Here is a 25460-nt window from a genome sequence, read left to right as displayed (position 1 = left end):
GAAATACCAAGGTCTCAAGAACAGGACTCACCTACCTCATCCTCTCTGCTCCTGACTCACTCTCCCCCATCCCCACGTTCCATTCCCGCTAAGGATAAGGGTTGGGGGTGAGGTAGAGGAATACAGACACCCAGGCACCCCTAGTGCTTATGTTTAAGAGATACAAACTGAAGTATCTATAGATAAATAGATTTGATATTGGAGATTTTCTTTTTTTTATTTTAATGTTTTATTTATTTCTGAGAGAGAGAGATAGACAGCGTGAGCAGGGGAGGGGCAGAGAGAGAGAGAGATACAGAATCTGAAACAGGCTCCAGGCTCTGAGCTGGCAGTCAGCACAGAGCCCCATGCGGGACTCGAACCCACAAACCGTGAGATCACGACCTGAGTCGAAGTCGGACGCTTAACCGACTGAGCCACCCAGGCACCCCTTGATGTTGGAGATTTTCTTTAAAATAATCCAACTAGGGAGAGGGAGAAATGGGAAGGGAGGTGATTAATGAAACAAAAACTGGCCATTTGTGACAACTGTTGAAGTTGGGTGATAGGCACAAAGTGGTTCCTTTTTCTATTCCCTCTATTTTTGTATTTATTTGAAACTGTCCGTAATAAAAAGTTAAACAAAAACAAAGGACATAGGGGACACCTGGGTGGCTAGGTCGACTAAACATCCAATTCTTGATTTCAGCTCAGGTCATGTTCTTATGGTTTGTGGCTCCATTTTGGGCTCTGCGCTGACAGCACAGAGCTTGCTTGGGATTCTATCTCTTCCTCTCTCTCGGCCCCTCTCTTGCTAGCTCTCTCTCTCTCTCTCAAAATAAATAGACTTTAAAAAAACCACCTGGGAAAAATTCAAGATGAAAAATCCACTACAAAGTTAGGCATGTGAAATAGGAAGCTCAGAGAGATCTGAGCAGAAGCACAGAATTTGGGAGTAATAAGCAGGTGGAAAAAATAACTGAAGTCTGAAGAGTGAATGAGGTTACCTAGGAATAAAAACAGAAAGGAAGTTAAGTTAGAATCCTGAGGAATGACAGCAGTTAAGAGAATGGCCTATATTACTCTTTTGTTAGAGAAGGAAGAAAGTGTCCTATGATAGAGGCACTCATCTACACTGTCAAATGTTGCTGAGTGGTCACGAAAGGAAAGGACTGATTAACAACTTTTTTTAATAAGTTTTATTTATTTAGGGAATCTCTGCACCCAATGTGGGGCTTGAACTCAAGACCCTGAGATCAAGAGTCACACCCTCTTCTAACTGAGCCAGCCAGGTGTCTCTGACCAACCTCTTTTGAAGTAAACTTTATGAAAGTCATTTGTGACTTTGGTGAAAAGCATTTAAGAGCTGATAAGGCAGAGAGAATAGGTTATATAGGTTTAGGATTTGAGTAGGAAGAAATAGAATTAGCTTGTATGAAAAGCACAAAAGTGTGATGGGGAAGAGAAATATATGAATACCTCAAGGGAGGAGGTCTGCTTATAATGACAATTTCTCATCTATTGATATACAGCTAAAGAAGCGTGATTTCTTGATCTGCAATCATCTTTTGGTTCTGTCCTGTACCCTTCTGCCTGAGTTGAGTGTATCTTTGACTTTGTCACTTTATATACAATTTTCTAGTGCCTCGCCAGTGCTTACTGAAATTTGTACAAGTATCTCACTTGGACCACTCTAAATGCTCCCTAACATCAGCTAAACTGGACCACTAGTCTCTCCCTCCATATGCTTTTTGTTCATACCACTGCCTCTAATTAAGAAATATTCTTCTTCTCAAATCGAATCAGTGATCAAAAATCTCCCAACAAATAAGAGCCCTGGACCTGATGGTTTCCCTGGGGAATTCTACCAGACATTTAAAACAGAATTAATCCCAATTCTTCTCANGGGGATGAGCACTGAGTGTTATGTGGAAACTAATTTGACAATAAACTATTTGTAAAAAAAAAAAAAAAGAAATATTCTTCTTCTCAAAGCTTAGCCTCTTCACATCCTGCTTAACCTTCATGTCCCATCAAGATGTGGTGCCACATACACCTTGAGCACCTTCCTGATCTACCTTCCTTCCAGAATATATTTGATCTCTTCCTCTTCTACTTTTCCAGGGCATGTTGTTTATATTTCTTGTTCATTCATCAGATTCTGCTTTACTTTTAATTCTCTGCATTCTTATGATGTTCTTATATATCTACAGTTTGCACACTATTTGAGACTGACTTTATTGTCCTCCTCTTTGTGTCATAGAAGTACATAACAAAATATCTTGCATAAAAATAGCTTATTGAATTAAACCGGATTTCTGAAGCTCTATTGTTTCTAATGTATACTCTTTCAGAATTCTAATGCTATTCAGTTGTTGCCTTCCATATAACATTGTAATTTTTATAATCTTTCTTTGTATGATCTAAAAATAATAGGGGCGCCTGGGTGGCTTAGTCGGTTAAGCGTCCGACTTTCGCTTAGGTCATAATCTCGCGGTTCGTGGGTTCGGGCCCCGCGTCGGGCTCTGTGCTGACTGCCAGCTCAGAGCCTGGAGCCTGTTTCACTCTGTGACTCCCCCTCTCTCTGACCCTCCCCTGCTCATGCTGTCTCTCTCTCTCTCTCTCCTAGAAATAAATAAAAAACATTTTAAAAAAATAAATAAAAATAAAAATAATAGCCAACATTTGCTACTTTTTTTGTTGATAAACTTTTTCATATGTATAATCTAATCCAAGCTTTAAAAAAGTATATTTATTTTTAAAAATTTGGGGATATCATAACCATACAGATACAAATAGTAATATAATATCCACCCAAATACAACAAATGTTAAATTTGTCATGATTAATTTAGATCCTCTTCAAACTAAATCCTCACAGATAAAACCTCATTATTTCATTCCCTTTTCTCTCTCTCTCTCTCGGCACAACTCACCTAGAGTTGAGATATATATATACGCTTCCCAACAATGTTTTTATAGTTTTATTATAGATGTATGCATACGTAGCTTTCACAAAGTCCTATTTTGTGGTTTTAAAATGATGTATGATACAATATTATTATGTATCCCTTTGCAATTTGCTTTTTTCACTCATTATTGTCAAGATTCATTTTTGTTGGCATATACTGTAAATCTCCCTTCCTTTAAGAAATGGGTCCACTATATGACTCTATTACCTGTTCTTTAATCTTTACCATAATCTCGTGAGGTAGATATTATTAATTTGGTAGATGAAAAATTGAAGTGCAGAGGCTAAATAATTTTACTGAGGTCATATAATTTCTAGCAGATGGTATGAGAACTTGTGCAGAGCCTCTAACTCCTAATCCCATGTTCTTTCCACTTTAGCACCCAACTGTTTACCAAATATTTACTGAACACTATGTGCCAGGTCCTGTATATCTAAGCAGCGAATACGTCAGACAAGACACTGCTCTCGGGAGTTTATAGTCTAATTGGAGGAGGCAGTCAATAAATAATATGTAATACATAATTCGGTTCTAAGCGCTATTAAGAAAGGTAAAGTAGGATGGAGGGGAAAAGAGAGTGTGAGTGTAAGTGTGCTATATACTGTATGAGGCTCTCGGGTGACGTTTCAGCAAACATCTGAAAAGGAGTGATAAAAGAGAGGAGTGTTCAAGATTAGGCCGTAAGGCACAGCAAATGCAAAATCCCTCAGGGAGGAGCATATTTGGCTGTCATTCGGCACTTTGATTTTTCTTTTTAGCTACAGTATCAACAATTATCTCATGTACCATAGATCAAATGTAAGCACATTGCATGGCTTTGCCTGATTAAATGCATAATTCTGACTGTTAACAACAGTCTCTTCTGATGGCCATTTTTCAAGTAAACAAATCGGGCTGGACTAAAAAATGTCTACAGCCAAATCCATTGGTTTGCTTTAAAAATTAAATCATGGATAACAGATGTCCATAACGGCGATATAAATTATACACAGTACTGCTGCTGATTTGATGAAGACACCTGCAAAAACGTTCAACCCCCTTTTTAAATATTAAAGGTTGGGAATATCCTCAAGGAAGCCTGAGTGACTTCAAGGGGAAAAAGACCTGCTGAAACAGGAAGGATCGGGAGGAACCTCCTATCTTTCATCAGAAAGGATACCTGGAGAGTGGTAGGAACCTGAGGGCGTTCAGCCATGGGGAGACCTGGGATGTAGCCTTGCCCTTTACTCGCGGAATTGTCTCAATTCTCACGTTTGTGATGAGAAGGAGGCAGGGCTGTTGCCCGTCAAGCCTATGTCTTCCCCAAAACCAGGGGTCTTGCCTCGGAGAGCTCCCCAAGCTGGGAGCAGCAAAGGGGGGCAGCTAAAAACCAAACCTTGTCACGAATCTCGCTCGCCCCGCCTTCCTCCCTACACCGGAAGCGCGGTAGGAAACCCGACCAGTGCGCGCTCAGCCTGCTTGCTCCACCCCTTTTCAGCTTCCTGGCCTCCCCCGGGTCCTACGCAGAAAAAGAGTGGCGCCTGGCGAACTCCACCAGCCGTGGCTTCCGGGAGGAGTTTTGGGTCCGGCGAGCCACCGTCGGGTACCGTGCCTTCCCACCAGAGGTAACTGTGGAGACGCCGGGAGCCCGGTTCGGCGTCGTTGATGAGTGCGGCACATCCTCAGAATGGGCGACCACGGCCTGGAGCTGGCGTCTATGATCCCCGCGCTGCGGGAGTTGGGAAGGTAGGGTCAGGCCCGGCCGCTCTAGGTCTCGAGTCCTCCTCCGACGCGCTAGGCCGGCGTATCACGTGTTCTTACCTTGCGGCGCGAGTACCGGCCCCAAACCCCTCAACCCCGGCCTTGGTGAATGTGTTCCGCGGCTGATTTGAGCGCTTCTCCCTCAGGCGGTTAAAAATATGCGGGTCGCTGGCCGTAGACCTTCGGGAAGCCCCTCCAGGGAAGGAGAGGCGTTCACTGACCCCACTTCAGCGGTGCCCGGGAGCTTGTCCCCAACCCAGGGTTGCCCTCAGCCGCTGGAAGGAACGGTCCCTTCTGATCACTCTCTAGTCACTTTCTGTACTTACTTGCTTCCCAGAAACCTCTTTCCATAGATGAGGGACTTGAACCATGAACTTTCCCTAGTTTCTGTTTTTTATGATCGCTCGTGGAGGAATTGGGTTTTTAGCTTTACGTTTCGACCCAAACTGTCTCTTTTTAGGAGAAAAATCCCCAGTTCTCATTTTGTGCAAGGAAGGCCAATTGCTAGAAAAGGCAGTTGGTTTCTTTCTTCAAGAAGGTGGGACTGCTTTTATATTCTATCATTCAGCCCTCAATCCGTTATTTTAGTCAGAAATCCCAGGGACCTTGACACAAATCCACAAAATATAAATGTGTACAGAATGTTGCCAAAATTTGAAAATAATGTATTAAATTTTTATTTTATTTGCAAAAGCCTTTTCTGTAAAAAGAAGAGTAAAATCAGGCAAACCAGTATCATACCTGAAGAGGAGGGTAGGATGTTGATGGCTGCCATTCACCTTCAGCACACTTGCAACTTCCCCTCAACCAGGCCTAAATGAAGGCAGGGTTTTTGTTTTGTTTGCTCTTTTTTTTTCCCCCCTTAAGTTGTAATCAACTGCGAACAAGAAATAAGTGGGCTTGTAAGACTACTGCACTTGAACTATCAGCTGGAATTTTTTAGGCTATTTGAAACCTTAGAACAAGGGTGAAAACTGAAATAAAGCCCCTGGGATATTTAATTTCTTGCTGTGGTGCATTTGTGTTCATCTCTACTTGTTGGCCATACAAGGATATTTAGTCTTAATCACACAAGAGGATAAATGAAGGGTCCACACTTGTCTTAACTGATTTATCCTGTTTTTGTGTGTGTTATTTCACTTTGCATGAATGTTGGAAACATACTTTGTGTTAACATTTTATAAAGTAGCATGAATCCAAGTGCTCATTTTAAGAAATTTGATGTACAGATTTCATCTTTNCCCCTTGTTTTAATGTAGAATTAAATGATTATTACTTCCCTCTTTTTTTTCTTCCTTTAAGAGATCATTAATAAAAATAATAGTATCTTGGATTTATTTAAAGTGTTCTTACATCAACAGAGCTTAAGTTACCTTTCATTTCATTCAACTGTAGCCATTCTAAGGGAATGAATAGAAAAACTGACCCATAGACAATTGTAAATAATAGCTTTTAATTTTCATGACTTTCTCATGCAACTGTTTCATTCATGCTTACTCAGTCTCACCAAATCTCCATGATATAGAATGGAGTAAATATTATCACTGTTTAGTAAGGAACTGAGTCACAGAGGGGCACCTGGGTGGCTCAGTTGGTTAAGTGTCCGATTTCGGCTCAGGTCATGATCTCACCATTCGTGGGTTTGAGCCTCACCTTGGGCTCTGTGCTGACAGTTCAGATCTGGAGCCTGCTTCAGATTCTGTGTCTCCCTCTCTCTCTGCCCCTCCTCCACTCATGCTGTGTCTTTCTATTTCAAAAATAAAATAAAAACATAAAAGAAAAATGAACTGAGTCACAGAAATTGAGGAACCAAAGTCAAAGAGATAACAGTTATCAGAGCTGGGTTTTAGATGCCAGCCACAAGGCCTTTTCTCCCTTCCTTTTTTTTTTTTTTCATTTCATTAATTGAATGGCAATTTGATTTCTGAAAAAGTGAGATGTCACAAGTTCTAATATGTGGGCTCTTCTATCTCAGGGATAAATTTTGCTTCACTGTTTTTTCCTATTAGCACCCTTTTCTCTACATAGTCTTTCAGGGTGATCTCATCCACTCCTGCCTTCAACTACCCATCTCCTATTTGATGATTCCAAATGTTTTTCTCCAAATAATATCTATCACCTATAGAGCTATTTAAACAACTACTGGCAATTTTAGCTGGGGTGCTATGTGCAGTGAAGACTCAACATAGCCAATACGAGTTCTACACATATCCCAACTTTTTTTTTCTCCTTTCATCCACTGAAATAGGCATATCTCAGTAAATAATATAACTCCCAAATTTATATCTCTAGCCCAGAAATACTAGGTTGCATCCTGTTGAACGTCTATATCCAACATGAAAATTAGCACATCCAAAGCAGAACTCTTGATTTACTGTCCATAAACTTTTTCCTTCCCTATGTTATTGTAAATGTACTGACCAAAAGCCTAGGAGTTACTCTTGATTCTTTCCCTTACCCCTTAATAATCTATCGGCAAGTCCTGCCAACCTTTTTTTTTTTTTTTAATGTTTATTTTTGAGAGAGAGAGAGACAGAGCATGAGTGGTAGAGGGGCAGAGAGAGAGGGAGACACAGAATCCGAAGCAGGCTCCAGTCTCCGAGCTGTCAGCACAGAGCCTGACTCAAACCCACGAACCATGAGATCATGTCCTGAGCCAAAGTTGGACACTTAACCAACTGAGCCACCCAGGCATTCCCCTATCTTTAAAATATACTTTTTGGAGTGCCTGGGTGGCTCAGTCATTTAAGTGTCCACTCTTGATTTTGGCTCAGGTCATGATCTAGTAGTTCATCAAGTCAAATCCTGCATCAGCCTCTACACTGACAATGCTGATTTGCTTGGAATTCTCTCTCTCTCTCCCTCTCTCCCCCTGTGCTAGTTCTCTATCTCAAAATAAATAAATAAACTTAAAAGTAAAATAAAATATACTTCTCGCCATCTCCGTTGCTGTTCTTATAATTTCTTACCTAGACTATTATTGTAACTTCTCAACTAATCTCTCCATTTCCATTTTACCCACTTATGATGGATTTCTTACTCAGCAATCAAAGTGATGTAAATAACCATAAATTATATTGTAGATTATATAGCATTACGTTTCTGCTTAAAACTTTCCATTAGTGGGGCGCCTGGGTGGCTCAGTCAGTTGAGCATCCGACTTTGGCTCAGGTCATGATCTCATGGTTTTTGGGTTCGAGCCCCGTGTTGGGCTCTGTGCTGACAGCTAGCCCAGAGCCTGGAGCCTGTTTCAGATTCTGAGTCTTCCCACTCTCTCTGCCCCTCCCCTGCTCATGCTGTCTGTCTCTCAGAAATAAATAAAACATTTTTAAAAATTAAAAAATAAAACAAAAAGCCTTTCCATTAGCTTTCTAGCACACTTAGAATAAAATCCACACTTCCTCCCAAGGCCTCTAAAGTTCTATATTTCTGGCCTCTGCCTGCCTCTGACCTCATGGCCACATATCCTTCCTTTACTCTGCTCCAGTATCCTTGGCCTTGTTTTTCATATGCACCAAGGTCATTCCAGCCTTAAGTCTTTTGCACCTTTCTTTTTCTTGTCTCTAAACAGACTGGTTCTGTTCAAATGTCATTTTGGAAAGGCCTTCTCTGACCTACCTGCTAAAAATACTTGTAATCATAAGATATTTTCAGATAGTGGTAGTTGCCGTAAAATATTAGATGGGACAGTGGGAGGGAGATGAAAGTCAGGGAGCAGCAACATTAGCCAGTAGAGGAGATTTGAATGATAAGAAGCCAGTATCTGAAATGGAATGGGAAGTATAAGGGTCTCTAGGTGGGAATGATCAAAAAGAATACGAAGAAGGATGAAACACAGGAAGCAAAGAGGGGACTGGTGAGAGTTAAAGGTGAAGGCCAGATCCTTTAGTACTTTATAGGCCAGAATAAGAGTTATATTTTAAGTGCAGTGGGAAGCCATTGGAATGCTTTAAACAGGGAAATAAATTCAAGTTTTAAAAACTCATTTACTGGGGCACCTGGATGACTCAAGTCAGTTAAATGTCCAGCTTTTGATTTTGACTCAGGTCATGACCCCAGAGTGGGTGGGATCCAGCCCCAAGTCAGCCTTGTACCCTGAACATAGAGCTTGTTTAAGATTTTCTGTCTGTCTCTCTCTCCCCTTCCCTTTCCTTTCCCCCTCTCCTCCTGCCCTTCTGCCTCTCTCCCTACTTGTGTGTATGTGCACATGCATTCTCTCTCTCTCTCTCTCAAAAACAAAAAACAAAAAACCCCCAAACATGTTTACCCTTCACTCCTACTTAGAACCTTTTGATGTTTCATTGCCTTCAGTAAAAATCCAACTTCTTTAGTTGGTTCTTTGAACCTTGACTTTATCGTCTCTTCAGCTTCATCTCAATTACTGTCTCCCTCTTCTTTAGCTATATAGAACCACTTATAGCTTCTAGAGTATCCTGTGTTCATTCTTTTTAAAAAAATTTTTTTTTAATGTTTTATTTATTTCTGATTAAGAGAGAGAGGCAGCGTGAGCAGGGGAGGGTCAGAAAGAGAGGGAGACACAGAATCTGAAGCAGGCTCCAGGCTCTGAACTAGCTGTCAGCACAGAGCCCGACACAGGGTCTGAACACAGGGCTCGAACCCACTAACCATGAGATTATGACCTGAGCCGAAGTTGGACACTTAACCAACTGAGCCACCCTCCTTGTTCATTCTTACTCCTGAGCCTTTGCACATGCTGTTTCCTCTGCTTAGAAGACTCCTACTTTCCCTTATTTTACCTGCTTAGCCCCTTAGGGACTTAGCTTTGTTATCACTGCCTTCAGGGAGCCTAGACTGATAGGCTTTGCTCAAAGCTGAGTGTCCCTCTTGTGTTCTATCTTGGTTCTGTTAATACAACCATGCTGTGTTAAAATTACCTGTTTACTTTAACTTTTTTAAAAAAAGTTTATTTATTTATTTTGAGAGAGCAAGTGAGAGAGAGGAGCAGAGAGACAGGGAGAATTCCAAGCAGTCTCCATGCATGGTCACCACAGACCTCGATGCAGGCAGGGCTCAAACTCAAAAAACCCTAAAATCATGACCCTCAGGTCAAGAGTCAGATGCTCAACTGACTGAGCCACTCAGGTGCCCCTACTTTTTTTACTTTTAATATACAAATTATTTTAGGGTTGATGCATAGTATCTTGGTTAACCTTGTGTTTGATGCTTGCTCCAGAGGAGGTGCTCAAGTATTTGCTAATGTATCCAACCTTAAAGTGATACTTAAATTTCGTCTCAAATATTACAGTATATTTTTGAAAAAGTATATCCTCTTAGCTCCATTCCAAGGTAGAGGTTGTATAGTAAATGCTCACTCTCCCATGAGGGATTATTCTAATAATACATCTAATGAATGATAATCAATTCACCTTTTTAAAAAACTGACAAAATAATGACACAAATAATATGAATGGTCTTTATACAGAATTAAACTTTGTAGAAAACTCACCACCACCTGGGGTCCTGCTTCCTCTCCTGACATACCTCCTCATCATTCGCATTTGTAAATGATACTTGCCAAATTACACTTGATTTATAAAGACAAAACTTTTTTGACTTTTCTAAAACAATTCATGTTACCTTGTAATTTCAGACTTTAAAATTTTTTGTTATATTTAAATCTGTGATGTTATATGATATGGTAGCCACTAGCCAAATGTAGCCACTGTGGCTAGTCTAAGTTGCAAAAAGTTTCAAAGACTTAGTACCAAAAAAAAAAAAAAAAAAAAAAAGGTAAAACAATCTCTTTAGTAATTTAACAGCACCTGAGTGGTTCAGTTGGTTGAGCATTCAACTCTTGATTTCAGCTTCCCCAGGATCCTGGAATGGAGCCCCATGTTGGTTTCCATGCTGAATGAGGAGCCAGCTTGAGATTGTCTGTCTGTCTGTCTGTCTCTCTCTCTCCCTCTCTCTCCCCCCTCCCTCTCCCTCCTCCTCCCCTTCTCTGCCTCTCTCTTCCTCTCTCCCTCCCTCCCTCTCTCTCTCTTTCCCCCCACTCTCTCCCTCCTTTCCTCCTTTCCTCCCTCTCTCTCTCCCTCTGCCCCTCTCCTCTGCTTGCACTCGCTCTATGTAAAATTTTTTAAATTTTAATATTGATTACAGTTCAAATAACGTTTTGGGTATATTGTTATGATGAAAATTATTGTTTGTTTCTCTCCCTCTCTTTCTCTCTCTCTTTTTTTTTTTTTAGTAAAAGGCGAAAGATTTATTCGATCTGAAGAGAAACCAGAGTATTCTCTCTCTTTTTTTAAAGAGGCTTCATGCCTGGTGCGAAGCCCAGTGTGGGGCGTGAAGTTATGACCCTAAGATCGCAAGACCTGAGCTGAAATCAAGAGTTGGACACTTGACTAACTGAGCCACCCATGAGCCCCATTCTATTCTTATGTGGCTACTAGAAAAATTTGAATTGCACATGTGATTTGCATTGTTTCTATTGGCCAAGGCTGATTTAAATAATAAGATAAATAGCACCAAGTTTCACTTTCATGTACAAATAAAACTACTTGGTTTCTGAGTCTATATACCTAAGGTTATTATGTGTAAATATCTATTAGTTTCAGTAACTTAGTATACTGTTTCAGTTTGGGAAGATAAAAATTCTGGAGATGGTGGTAATAGTGTAGAATAATGTGAACATACTTAATGCCATGGAACTGTACACCTAAAATGGTTAAACTAGATATTATGTTAAGTATATTTGACCATAATTAAAAATAACTCACAGGACATTTTAACAAAGTATTTTAATTTGATCCTGTTGACAGCTCCCTCCTTGAAATTCTAACCTTAGTTTCTAGAATACATCTCATAGGTTTTTCTTTTTATTTCTCTGGCTCTTTCCCTTTCTTTATCATGGATCCGTTAAGTTAGTGTTATCTCTTTGGCTCTTTTATTACTTCTTATACTGCACTAAGTTTCAAGGCTTCCACTAAAGCTTATTCATTTTTGAGAGAGAGAGAGACAGAGCGTGAACAGAGGAGGGGCAGAGAGAGAGGAAGACACAGAATCCTAAGCAGGCTCCAGGCTCTGAGCTGTCAGCACAGAGCCCTACACAGGGCTCGAACTCACAAACCACAAGATCATGACTTGAGCTGAAGTCGAATGCTTAACTGACTAAGCCATCCAGGCGCCCCAGTTTTTTGTGTTTTTTTTTTTCCTGGTAAACTCTCTGTCCAACTTGGGGCTTGAACTCATGACATGACCCTGAGACCAAGCCTTACATTCTCTACTGACTGAGCCAGCCAGGTACCCTTTAAGGACTAGAACTTTAATTCTAACAATCTTTTGTATATCCCATTTAGTTGTTCCCTTGAGACCTTAAATTCAATGTTTCTAAAACTGGTTTTGTTTTTTTCCCTGCACCTGTGCCTCCTCCTGTGTTAACTCTTTTGGTGAATGGCCTCAAACTCTACCCTGTATAGAGGCCACTTTTGACTTATCTATCTCCTCCACTAACCTGTCTATCACCTCTCCCAGAGATTGCTTCTGGTGTGTAGTGTGGCACATTATAGGTGCCCAGTAAATGTTTGTTGAACACATTTTCTAGTCCTCAACAAACTAGAATTCTTAGAATTTCTAGACTAGAATTCCTCATCCTATGTGGTAGAATATAGACTTTGTACTATATTCTTACATGCTCTTCTGTGCTGGTTTGTACCAAATCATCGAATTCAAGTTCATTTCATTCAGAATCCTAAGATACTATTGCCCTGCTTAATTACTGTATCTCCTTTTAATATCTTTTTTTTTATTGGTCCTAATACTCAAAATATGTAATTTTCACTAATATTTTATCGAATTTTCATTGTGGAAAACTTCAAGCATATAAAAGAAGGGAAAATTGTATATCAGTTGTCCATTTCACCCAACAATGATCAATTCATGGCCCTCTTCCTCTCAACTCATATTACTTTGAAGCTAATTCCAGGCAATTGCATTTTTTTAAGCTTTTTATTTTTAAGTAATCTCTACACCAAATGTGGGGCTTGAACTCATAACCCTGAGATCAAGAGTCACATGTTCTACCAACTGAGCCAGCCAAGCACTCTGACTTTGAGGCAAATTCCAGTCATCATTTCACCCATAAATATCAGCATTTATCTGCAAAGCATAAAGACTTTTAAATTATCACACCTAAAAATAATTTTTTTTTTTCAATTTAAAAAATCTTGGGGGGTGCCTAGGTGACTCAGTCAGTTAAGTGTCCAACTTTGGCTTAGGTCATGATCTTACGGCTTATGAGTTTGAGCCTCTCATTGGGCTGTGTGTTGGTAGCTCAGAGTCTGGAGCCTGCTTTGGATTCTCTGACTCTCTCTCTGCCTCTCCCTTGCTCCTGCTCTGTCTCTCTCTGTCTCAAGAAGAAAAGAAATGCTAAAACAAAATTTTTAATGAAAAAATAAAATTTTAAAACTTTTTGTAATTTTTTGTATTTTAGAGAAAGAGTGTGCATGTGAGCGAGGAAGAGTGAGAGAGAGAGAAAGAATCTTAAGCAGGCTCCATGCTCAGTGCAACCCTTGGATCATAATCTGAGCTGAAATCAAGAGTCAGATGTTCAACTGACTTAGCCATCCAGGCATCCCTAAAATAATTTCTTAATATCAAATGTCTAGTCTGTGTTTAAATTTTCCCAGTTTGTCATATATAGTTTGCTAATAGCTTTTAATTTTGTTCTTTTTGGGTTTTGTTTTGTTTTAATCAGAATCCAGTGTAAGACCATAGATTATCCTTGATTGATAGGGCTCTTAAGTCTTTATTGTAGGTTTCTCCTCACCCCCTTTTTTTTCCCTTTGGAATTTATTTGTTGAAGATACTGTTCTGTAGCCAAGACTAGATCAACACTGCCCAATAGAAATAAAATGCAAGCCACATATAGAATTTATAGTTTTCTGGTAACCACATTACATAAAGTAAAAAAAAGAAATAGGTAAAATTAATTTTTAATAATATATTTTAACTCATTATATCTAGATATTGTCATTTCTACATATAATTAACATAAAGTTATTAATGGATATACATTTTCAGGTACCAGATATTCAAAATCCGATGTGTATTTTATACTTAAAGCTCATATCAATTTAGACTAAACAGATTTCAAGTGTTCAATAGCTGCATAAATAATGGCTACCATATTGGGCAGGGCAGATCTAGATTTTGCATATTGGATGCCTGTGGTGTCATTTAGTATGTTTTTCCCTTTTAAATCAGTAACATGTATTTAGATTTTTCTTCCATTTTTAAACAGAAGGATACAATGAATGTCAACATTAAAACTAATTTTATCAACACATTTGATAAATTCAACTTTAGAGAATTTTTTACAAATGAAATTATCTCTTTAAGGGTTAAAAACTTTTTATTTGTATTTTAGTGCCAGTCCAGAGGAATATAATACAGTTGTACAGAAGCCAAGACAAATTCTATGTCAGTTCATTGACCGAATACTTACAGATGTAAATGTTGGTAAGAAACAATTATTTCTTACATAAATTTTATAAATTGTTTTCTTTTCTGTATGTACATTATGCTAGCATTTTTCTCCATGTAGTTCTAAATGTAGAGTTAGTACTTAAGATAGTTATTGTTTTCAAACAAATTATTTATAATATTAACTTTTTTTTGAGACTGCATGCACTGTGTGCATACGGGGGAGATGGAGAGGGAGAGAGAGAATCTTAAGCAGGCTACACACCCAGCATGGAACCCAACATAGGGCTCAATCCCATGATCCTGGAATTATGACCTGAGCCAAAATCATGACTCAGATGCTTAATCGACTGAGCCACCCAGGCACCCCTACAATATTAACTTACTACATAATGTGACTGAAGCATTTAAAATAATTCTATTTTTCTGCTTGTTATCTAGATTTTCTGTTACTTTCTGTGGAGTTCTTTGATATATGATATTATAATAGATATAAAATAGTTGGCCATTTCTAATGATATGGACCCTATTTTAGCGAGGTTTTTCACTAGGGGTTGAGAAACAAATACCATTTAAAAACTCTTCAAGAGTTGGTGACTTTGTGGGAGATAATAAGATCCAGTGAGTTGTTGAAACAACTATTTCCTTTTTAAAAAAAAATTTTTTTTTAATGTTTTATTTATTTCTGAGACAGAGAGAGACAGCATGAGCAGGGGAGGGTCAGAGAGAGAGGGAGACACAGAATCTGAAACAGGCTCTAGGCTCTGAGCTAGCTGTCAGCACAGAAACCGATGTGGGACTCAAACCCACAGGCCGTGAGATCATGACCTGAGCCGAAGTCAGATGCTTAACCGACTGAGCCACCCAGGTGCCCCGAAACTACGGTTTCCAGTTTGTGGCAGTCTAGAAGACAAATATCACCAACCTGGTGAGGCAGTGTTGCATTTGTCATATCTGTTAAAATTACTCGGAAGAGGTAATAATAAAGTAGCATTTGGCTCATGGTTTATATATTTAATTTCAAACTTGGCACAGATTTTATGATTTAGAATAGTCATTTAGCCTTCTTTTTTCAGTCAATAAAATTATGAGTTGCTGAAAAATAACAAAGGACTACTGAGTACCTGCATAATGTGTTTTCATGTGGTATTCCCTCTCTTTAGACCACTTGCCCTTCACCTCTCTGACTAGCTTTTCATCATCTAGGAATCTATTCTTTCACAGCATCTTCCCAGACACTAATTTCCTGTGTTGTGGATTAGTGCAGTTAACATACTATAATTATTAAAAAATAAAAAAATAAAAAAAAATAAAAAAAACATACTATAATTATTAGCTTATTTGTCTGATTCCCTCACCTGTTCAGGTGAAGTATTTTTCCCCCCTCAGATTTTGGTACAGTGCCAGACATATTGTAGGCCTGTAATATGTATTTGGTGAATGGATATATATTAGATGGAATGTGCATGATTTTTAAACATTTAAAATTAGGAAGATAGGACCATAGAGTTTAGCCCCATCAGTTTATCCTGAGCACTGTATTGGACACAATTCTGGTCACCAAAGTAGTTTTTTAAGAAATGAACTGTCATTTCATTTGTCATGACTCTTTAAGATTAATTTTTTATTCTTTTAGTTGCTGTAGAACTTGTAAAGAAAACCGACTCCCAGCCAACCTCTGTGATGTTGCTTGATTTCATCCAGCATATAATGAAATCTTCTCCACTTATGTTTGTAAATGTGAATGGAAACCAAGGGCAAAATGAGGCCAAAGGCAGTTGTATTGGTAAGTCCTACTATTTGTGCATTCATTTGCAACTGGTTTTATGAAATTTACCCTCTTCTCTTCTAAATTATAACAGATACATTTTATTCGTATTTTGGTCAAATTTGGTATAAATGTGAAGGAGCAAAATGGTAATGGTTAGTTTTGTTTTATGCATCCTTATTGTTTTCTTTCGTTTTAAACTAGAAACCCAAGATGGGACGGAAATGATCAAATTTGTTTATTTGCCATTGGACACTTAAGCAGTTTGCTTTTTTCTGTTTTTGATAATCCCTTTCTTCTAGCATTAGCAATCTGTGGCCCACAGCCCTCCTGCCTGGTTTTATAAACAAAGTTTTATTGGAAAACCCATGCTTTTACTTAATATTTACTTGTCTGTAACTACTAGAAAGGCAACATTGAGTAGTTGACTTGGAAGCCATAAGGCCCTCAAGCCTAAAATATTTCCTATCTTGCCCTTTAAGAAGAACAATTCCTAGATACTGAAGCTTTTTTCTAGGCTTTATCCTTATTGTTCCTACTACTTTTGTCCTTTTATTGGCCTCCTCGTAAAGAGATGTAAGCTAGCATCTTTTTTTCTGTACAATGCATAGAGTATTAAGCATTTAAAAAAAATTTTTTTTAATGTTTTTATTTATTTTTGAGAGAGAGAGAGACAGAGCAACAGAGTGTGAGTGGAGGAGGGGCAGAGAGAGAGAGGGAACACAGATCCAAAGCAGACTCCAGGCTCTGAGCTGTCAGTACAGAGCCTGATGAAGGGGTGGAATTCAGGAACCGTAAGATCATGACCTGAGCTGAAGTCAGATGCTCAATTGACTGAGCCATCAGGCGCCCCTACAATTTTTTATTTGAATTTCAGTACTCAACTTTGATAGTGTGTTCTCCAAAAAGTCTTTTGTGACTAGTACTTCTGACTGCCTGTCCTAGCACTGGCTTAGTTGATCCTTTTTTATGCTCTGTTAGTAGAGTGTTCTGTATTTCTTCTATTACAGTGGTTACTGAGCTGTATTATAAATACCTGTTTGTCTATGTCCTTTTTTTAAAAATTTTAAAAAAATGTTTATTCACTTAGAGAGAGAGACAGAGCATGAGCAGGGGAGGGGCAGAGAGAAAGGGATACACAGAATCTGAGGCAGGCTCCAGTCTCTAGGCTCTGAGCTGTCAGCACAGAGCCTGACATGGAGCTCTAACTCAGGTACTGGGAGATCATGACCTGCGCCAAAGTCAGCACTTAACCGACTGAGCCACCCAGGCACCCTGTCTATATCCTTTTTTTTTTCTTTTTTTTTAATACATATAGTTGGTTTCTATATAACACCCAGTGCTCATCCCAACAAGTGCCCTCCTCCATGTCCATTCTGTATTCTTTACTACACTTTTTTAAACAACAGGTCACAACCCATTAATAGATTATGAAGATAAAATACAATAGATTAGAAAATATCGTAATACATTACATGTAATAAATACTGTTTCATGAAACTTTTGTTTCATATATTTAAATAAAATAAATATGCATATGTAAACTGGGTCATGATATAAAATGTATCTTAGTTGTGATCAAAAAGTTTTAGAAACTATATTACCAGATTAATGAGGACTATGATTTGTTTTTGTGCACCTGGGACAGAGTTGGCACTCAATAAATATTTGTTGAAGGAATGAGAATAGTAACCATTTGTTGAACTTCAAGCACTGTGCTGAGAATTTCACATATATCATCTTGATTCTCATGGTAACCCTCATTATTCCCTTCTCATGGATAAAGTTTACAGACGTTCAGAGGGATGAAAAGTTCACACAACCAATAAGTAAAAAGCTAGGACTTTGACTCGAAAATTGGTATTCTAAATTGCTATTATTTCCATGTGTGAGGAATGTTTTAGACTATTTTGTTAGTGAAGCTTATACTTTAAAAATGAATCAGCAGGGGCACCTGGATGGCTCAGTTGGTAAGCATCTGACTTTGGCTTAGGTCATGATCTCACGGTTTGTGAGTTCGAGCCCTGCGTTGGGCACTGTGCTGACAGCTCAGACCTGGAGCCTGCTTCAGATTGTGTCTCCCTCTCTGCCCCTCCCCCACTCACACTGTCTTTGTCTCTCAAAAATAAATAAACATTAAAAAGTATTTTTAATGAATCATTAAACATTTAACAAATCAATTAACATTTCTGATGGACTTATTTAATATCTTTTTTATTTTAAAGCATTCAGTAATTGGATCATAACAAGACTTCTGCGGATTGCAGCAACTCCATCCTGTCATACATTACACAAGAAAATCTGTGAAGTTATCTGCTCATTATTATTTCTTTTTAAAAGCAAGAGTCCTGCAATTTTTGGAGTACTGACAAAGGAATTACTGCATCTTTTTGAAGATGTGATTTGCGTCCATAAAAGAAATGCAGTGGGACACTTTGTTGAATGGCCAGTGGTAGTGAGCCAGTTTTTAAGTCAATTAGATGAACATGTGGGATATTTACAACCAGCTCCTTTGCAATTCATGAACATGCAAAATTTAGAATTTATTGAAGTTACCTTATTAATAGTTCTTATTCGTATTATTCCAATTGTGTTTTTTAGAAGGCAAGAACTCTTACTTTGGCGGATAGGTTGTATTCTGCTAGAGTATGGTAGTTCAAAAATTAAATCCTTAGCAATTAGCCTTTTAACTGAACTCTTTGAGCTGGGAGGATTACCAGCACAACCAGCCAGCACTTTTTTCAGGTCATTTTTGGAATTATTAAAACATCTTGTAGAAATGGATGCAGACCAGTTGAAACTCTGTGAAGAGCCATTATCAAAGCTGATAAAAACACTATTTCCCTTTGAAGCAGAAGCTTATAAAAATATTGAACCTGTCTATTTAAATATGCTGCTGGAAAAACTCTGTGTCATGTTTGAAGATGGTGTGCTATTGCGGCTTAAGTCTGATTTGCTAAAAGCAGCTTTGTGCCACTTACTGCAGTATTTCCTTAAATATGTGCCAGCTGGGTATGAATCTGCTTTACAAGTCAGGAAGGTTTATGTGAGAAACATTTGTAAAGTTCTTGTGGATGCACTTGGATTTCAGGTAGATGCAGAGGTAAGTCATTTTTATGGTTATCTGATAGGTATGTATTTTGTTTGTAACTTAAGTGTATGCATATATGTAAGATGTAATCATGAGAAAATAGATTATCTTTAATAATACTGTATATTCAGAATAGAATGATTTTCACAATCCACTTTGGCTCTTATTATGGACTTTTACTTTGATTTGAGAAGGATTTGTTCACTAAGTTGGTAATAAACTGCCAATGGGGTAGCAGGTTTTAAAGTAAGATTTGTGAAATGTAAGCCTGTTTAGTGCATTGTAAATTAAAATGGGGTCAGTTATCAACTTAATTACAAAAACTTTGAGCACTCCTCTAGATTTTATCTTTGACACATTATAATCAATCACTTTTAGGAAACCTATGAGTATATGGTACTAGTCATGCCAAATTATGCTTTTTTTCTTATTTGGATTGTGAGAGACAAGCAATACAATAAAATGTGCAGTAACTTGAATAAATATTTTAACTATAAGTCTTGCTGGATTTGTAGTATGAAAGAGTTTAGTAATTCCCTTATAGAGTTTTTCTTTGTAGTATTTTGATGGAAGGAAAAACAGATTAGAGAATTCATCTTAAGACTTTTAAGATATAGAACCATAGGTTGCAGATATAGAACCACATATATGTCTACTTAGAGATTGTGAAATTATATAGGTTAATTTAGGTCTTTGTTTTACTGGATAAGACTCTGAAAATAGTTTATTAGAAAACTTACAACCTAATGAATTTTTGCAGTCTGTGCAGTCTCATTTTCTGAGAGATAGTTTTTTGAAATTATATTTACTTTCTCAGTATTTGTTGGGCCCACTTTATGCTGCCTTAAAGATGGAAAGTATGGAAATCATTGAGGAAGTTCATTGCCAAATTCAACAGGAAAACCTCAGCAGTGATAGTGATGTAATATCATCCAAAAGGCGTCGACTCAGCTCATCTCTAAACTCTTCCAAAAGACCACCAAAACAGATTGAGGAGTATGACCTTCATTCAGTTTGTATTTAGTCATTTAATAAGATTTTATTTACCTTTTGTTAAGTGCTTTGACTTAATATATACCATTCATTCTTTCTAAATATAGTCAAAGAAATGCTTAAAATATTTTAATACTTGTTGTAACCTGTTCTAGTATGAAAGATAACATGCCTACATATGGTTACTTAAAAGATTGTTTAAGTTTTTACTTGCCTGTCTAATTTAACTTTTTAGTATCTGAAAAATTTCTGAGATTGCATATCTATGAGCAGTTTCAAATATGTTAACAAATAAACTTTCTATATAATGTGATCAAAGAATTCCCATATTTCATTTAGTCCTGAAGGTTGTTTTAAAGCTATTGTACTATAAATTTCAGTAGTTGGCATTACATGTTATCTTTTGTTTTAAATATTATTCACATTTGAACCAAATTTATATTAAATATGAATATCTTTATACTATGGTTATAATTAATTGCAGAATTAAACATGTGGATATGAACAAAAAGAGCATTTTATGGAGTGCACTGAAACAGAAAGGTGAATCCCTTCAGATTTCCCTTGAAGATGGTAGTCTAAAGAATCCTGTTATCGAGACTTTAGAAGGAATCATGGTCATCCTACAACTGACTGCTCTATGTACTGTTCATTGTTCTCATCAAAACATGAACTGGTAAAACAATTTGTATTTTCTGTGTGGGTTTTCTTTAATAAATGTGGATGTATTGTTTTAGGAGACCTCATTTTTTTTTTTATAAATAATATTTTAATGCAGTATTTCTTTTTTTTTTAAATGTTTTATTTATTTCTAGGAGAGAGAGAGACAGCATGAGCAGGGGAGGGTCAGAGAGAGGGGGAGTCACAGACTGAAACAGGCTCCAGGCTCTGAGCTGGCAGTCAGCACAGAGCCCGGCGCGGGGCTCGAACCCACGAACCGTGAGATCATGACCTAAGCGAAAGTCGGACGCTTAACCGACTAAGCCACCCAGGCGCCCCAAGAGACCTCATTATTCACTCAGTTTGTGTGACCTGAGAACATAGATTTTTCAGTGAATAGAAAGGAAATTTGTTTTTTTATTGAGCAACTGCTAAATGCTAGGTACTGTATTAAGTAATGTACATATATTATTTAATCTTTACAACAGTTCTGTAAGGTAAATGCTATTATGCCTACTTTACAAATTAGAAATTGAGGTTTAGAGAAATTAAGACTTGTTGGTTTGTAAATTAGTCCCATGTGCGCAGGGCAAGGAGAGACCAAAGAAAGAGGCAGACCACTCCAGATTGGTAGGTGGTAGGTTTCATAAGCAAGGGAACTTACTGTAGAAGCCTTGTCTTGGGCAGCTGTGAAAGACAGATTGATCTCTCAGCTTGCTTTCCAGAATCTTAGAAATTTATATGGAAGATTTAGTGGGATTAAGTTATGTATTCAGTCCAGGTGGTCTCAACAACACCTTACTTTCTCCAGGCTGTCTCTGGAACAGTTCTCACTATGAGGCCAGTAGGTAGATTATATATTCTATGGACAGGAGAAGAAGGGGTGAGGAGCCTCTGATGTTCTGGGTCCAGCTTGAGGGTAAACTGGTGTTCCCTTCCTCTTAATTACTTCTTCTAATAAGACTTTGAACTTTCCTGGGCACATATAATTAGAAAATAGCAGAACACATTTTTGTATAACTCAAAAGTCATTGTTCTTTTAGTCAAACATTTAATCATAAGAGCATTTCCTTTTGATAGTAAGAGTAGGGATTTAGAACTCCTTAGAAGTATATTTTCAGTTTAGTACTTTTAATAATGGGTTAATTATTTTATCAGAAAAAATAAGTGTGAGTCATCTCTTAAGATACAGTCTTATTTGTACTGCCAAGTTATAGGCCAGGACTCTGTTAATTTTTAACATAGTCATTTATTCTGTATTTTCTGACTCTTTTAATTAGCCAATACAAAATTATGAATGAGATTTTTGAGAAACTGTATTACTTCAGATTGTATTACATTTAGAATTTGAAACAACCTTAAGGAATAACTAATTAGGCTGCAAGCTATTCTATTGTTAAGAAAGGGTTTACTAAGCCAGTTAATAATTATGCAAGGATGTCTTTAATTTTTGGGTCTTGGGATACTGCATTTGAATATCGTAGATTAATTTTAATTACCAGATCCTATGGATGATTTAGACTGACGTAAAGAGACTAAGCTTAATAATGGCATATTAATTGATTTGCATATTACTTTGAATTGGCTTAAAGTTGTGTTAGTTTTATACTCACCATTTCTTTGACTTACTACATTATTAGGTCGGACTATAACAAAATTTATTGTAATTCTGTGTCTTAAAAATATATTAACTACAGGCATAATTTCAAGGACTGCCAACAGAAGTGTGAGAAGAAACCTTCAGTAGTGATAACTTGGATGTCTTTGGATTTTTACACAAAAGTGCTTAAGAGCTGTAGGAATTTGTTAGAATCTGTTCAGAAACCTGACCTGGAGGCAGTTATTGATAAAGTGGTGAAAATATATGATGCTCTGATTTATATTCACAGTGAGTATAAATAAACAGTAGAACAAAACAACCTTTAAAGGTCATCAGTATAGAATATAACTATTAAATTTTTTATTTGAGAATTTCTGAAGAATGCTGTGATCCTTTAGAAAATGTATGGATATGTGTCTTTATAAAGTCACATTTAGTTTCTTTGGGTCTACAGACCTCAGAACATCATCTCTGTGTTAAAAGTCTTTGTTTATTGAATGCTATAATTCCACTTGATGTTTAGAACATCTATTTTTACTGAGAAAAAAGACACAGATAAGTATGATTAAGGAAAAGGCTGTAATTAATTGCCTGTTGTGTGTTTCTGTAGTAAAAGCTTCATTTGAAGATCATATTCTGGAAGATTTATGTGGGATGCTCTCACTTCCATGGATTCATTCCCATTCTGATGATGGCTCTTTAAAGTTGACTACATTTGCCACTAATTTTCTAGCATTAAGCCAGAGGATTTCAGATAGCTACTGTAAGTGGTCACAGAATTCTATGTATGTGGTTTCTCTCTACATGGGACTAACACATTGCTGTTTTTTTCCAGTAATTTAAAAAAAGGTACATTTTTAACAATTCAAAAAGTAATTAGACAGCTAAAAACTAACAAATTGAAAAAATTGTAGGATTTGCACACCCCAAGTATTCTGACACATTGTTCTCCAAAGATGCAGTTCCAGTTTACATTCCTCTTAGCAGAATATGAGAGAGTTTCTATTGACTCACATCCCTCACATCCTCACTTTGTCAGAGTTTAAAATGTTTGCTGTCAAAAAAAGAAAAAAATGTTAAGAAAGTAACTAAAAGAGCTTTTTTTTAAAGCTATCTGATGGGTGTGATTTTTTAGTTGCATTTCTCTGGTTACCTAGTAAGATTGTACATAGACCTTTTTCAGTGCATGTGCTGTATTTTTTTAAAAGGAGCTTTTAATTAAATATTATATGTATTTGAAATGCTACTTGAGTTTACATCAAAGAATGAATGTATATATATGTGAAATGAATGTGTATATTTGTGTGTATATAAATTAAAATTAACATTTAGAAATCCTTTTTAATAGACTTAATTTTTTCAGCACCACAGGCAGAGTCACGGTGTGTGTTTCTTCTGACTTTGTTTCCAAGAAGAATATTCCTTGAATGGAGAACAGCAGTTTATAGCTGGGCCTTACAGAGCTCCCATGAAATAATCCGGGCTAGTTGTGTTCATGGATTTTTTATCTTATTGCAGCAGCAGAATTCTTGTAACAGAGTTCCCAAGATTCTTATGTATGTATTAATATTTTAATTTGAATATCTAACTTGATTGGAAAGATCATACTTTATGCAAATAAATATATTGCTGAGTATATACAGCTAATGCTGCTTTTAGTTTTAGAATTTAAGTTTTCTTCCTTCTAGAATTTGTCTTACCATTACTTTTGCCCCAAATTAAGCAAGACTGTTTAGACCATAAAATTAAGTAAGGTTTAGTCAGTACCTTTTTTTTTTTCCCCAGAGATAAAGTCAAAGATGATTCTGATTTTGTCAAAAAAGAATTTGCCTCTATTCTTGGTCAACTTGTCTGTACTCTTCATGGCATGTTTCATTTGACAAGTTCTTTAAAAGAACCTTTCTCTCAACATGGACCGATTGACTTACTCTGTAAGAGCCTAAAAGTCACTTCTCAACATGAATGTTCATCTTCACAACTAAAAGCTTCTGTTTGCAAGCCATTCCTTTTCCTCCTGAAAAAAAAAACACCTAGCCCAGTGAAACTTGGTGAGTGATTTGTTATGACCTATTTAAATTTAAAATTGTTTTTTAAGTTTATTTATTTTTGAGTGACAGAGAGAGTGGGAATGGGCAGAGAGGGAGAGAATCCCAAGCAGGCTCTGCACTGTCAGCACGTAGCCTGATGTGGGTCTGGAACTCACGAACCATGAAATCATGACCTGAGCTGAAATCAAGAGACGGACACTTTACCAGCTGAGTCACCCAGGTGCCCCTGATTTATTTAATATTTTAAAACCTCTTCAAACTCTTTTTTTTTTTAATGTTTGTTTATTTTTGAGAGAGAGCGAGCGAGCGAGCAGGGTAAGGGCAGAGAGAAAGAGGGAGACAGAGGATCCCGAGCAGGCTCTGTGCTGACAGCAGAGAGCCCAATGTGGAGCTCAAACTCACTGTGATCATGACTAGTGCCAAAGTCAAATGCTTAACTGAGCCACCCAGGTGCCCCTAAACTCTCTTTTTGAAATCAGTAATTAGCCTGAAGCCTTAAAAAATTAGACTTACTTGATAGATTAAGGGTTCATGTAATGGTTATTTATAAATAAGTGGTCTGGTATTAGACTGCATCACAGCACTAACAAGGGAAAATTTTTGGATTTCTGAATATTCATGTGATTTGATAGCCTACTTGGGCGTACCTGGTGTTTGGTTCCATATCATGAGGTTCAGTATTCCCGATCTTCTTTAGGGAGACTGGGAAAGCTTCTTAATGTGTCTGCTGCCACTACCTTGGACCTTTTGGAACTTCAAATAATTAGAAACATTGCCCTACTCAGGACTATATGTAGATTGTATCTTCTTAGCCACTTTTCCAATGATAATGGTGTATAAGTTTGTTGGGAGCATGAGATTTACACAGATACTTAGAAGATCCATTTTTTTGGGGTAGAAAGTTGAAACTTGTTCTCAAATTTTCAAAATAATTTATAATAGGTAGTTTCTAGGACTCCCTAAATCTTGTAATACAGGATTAACAGTAAAGCTAAGATTGCCGTTAGTTCATAGTTCTTTAGATTAGTGAAATGTGCTTTTTAAGTCTATCTCTGTAAAATATGATGATCTACAAAATCTAAGTGGTCATTTTATAACTTAAAAATTCTAGGGTCCCCTGGGTGGCTCAGTTGATTGAGTGTCTCAGGTCTTGATCTTGAAGGTTG

At 37.4% G+C, this 25460-nt stretch overlaps 1 protein-coding gene across 2 annotated transcripts in view; it reads left to right on the top strand.

The window, feature by feature from the left end:
* The first annotated feature begins 4499 nt into the window (after positions 1-4499).
* Positions 4500-25460, top strand: part of ATR (ATR checkpoint kinase) — a 99929-nt gene continuing 78968 nt past the window's right edge. For both annotated transcript variants that reach the window (XM_077756727.1, XM_077756729.1), the window contains exons 1-10: positions 4500-4675; positions 14079-14170; positions 15771-15920; positions 18128-19005; positions 19811-19989; positions 20471-20662; positions 22344-22534; positions 22857-23009; positions 23610-23802; positions 24032-24294. In XM_077756727.1, the coding sequence (XP_077612853.1) occupies positions 4617-4675; positions 14079-14170; positions 15771-15920; positions 18128-19005; positions 19811-19989; positions 20471-20662; positions 22344-22534; positions 22857-23009; positions 23610-23802; positions 24032-24294 (2350 nt within the window). In that variant the 5' untranslated portion in view covers positions 4500-4616. The remainder of the gene's footprint in view (positions 4676-14078; positions 14171-15770; positions 15921-18127; positions 19006-19810; positions 19990-20470; positions 20663-22343; positions 22535-22856; positions 23010-23609; positions 23803-24031; positions 24295-25460) is intronic.

This window comes from Crocuta crocuta, unplaced genomic scaffold (assembly GCF_008692635.1).
Source record: "Crocuta crocuta isolate KB4526 unplaced genomic scaffold, BGI_CrCroc_1.0 scaffold337, whole genome shotgun sequence".
NCBI classification, from domain to species: Eukaryota; Metazoa; Chordata; class Mammalia; order Carnivora; family Hyaenidae; genus Crocuta; species Crocuta crocuta.
Note: the sequence above shows the minus strand (reverse complement) of the source record. Positions and strands in the feature narration are given on the sequence as shown.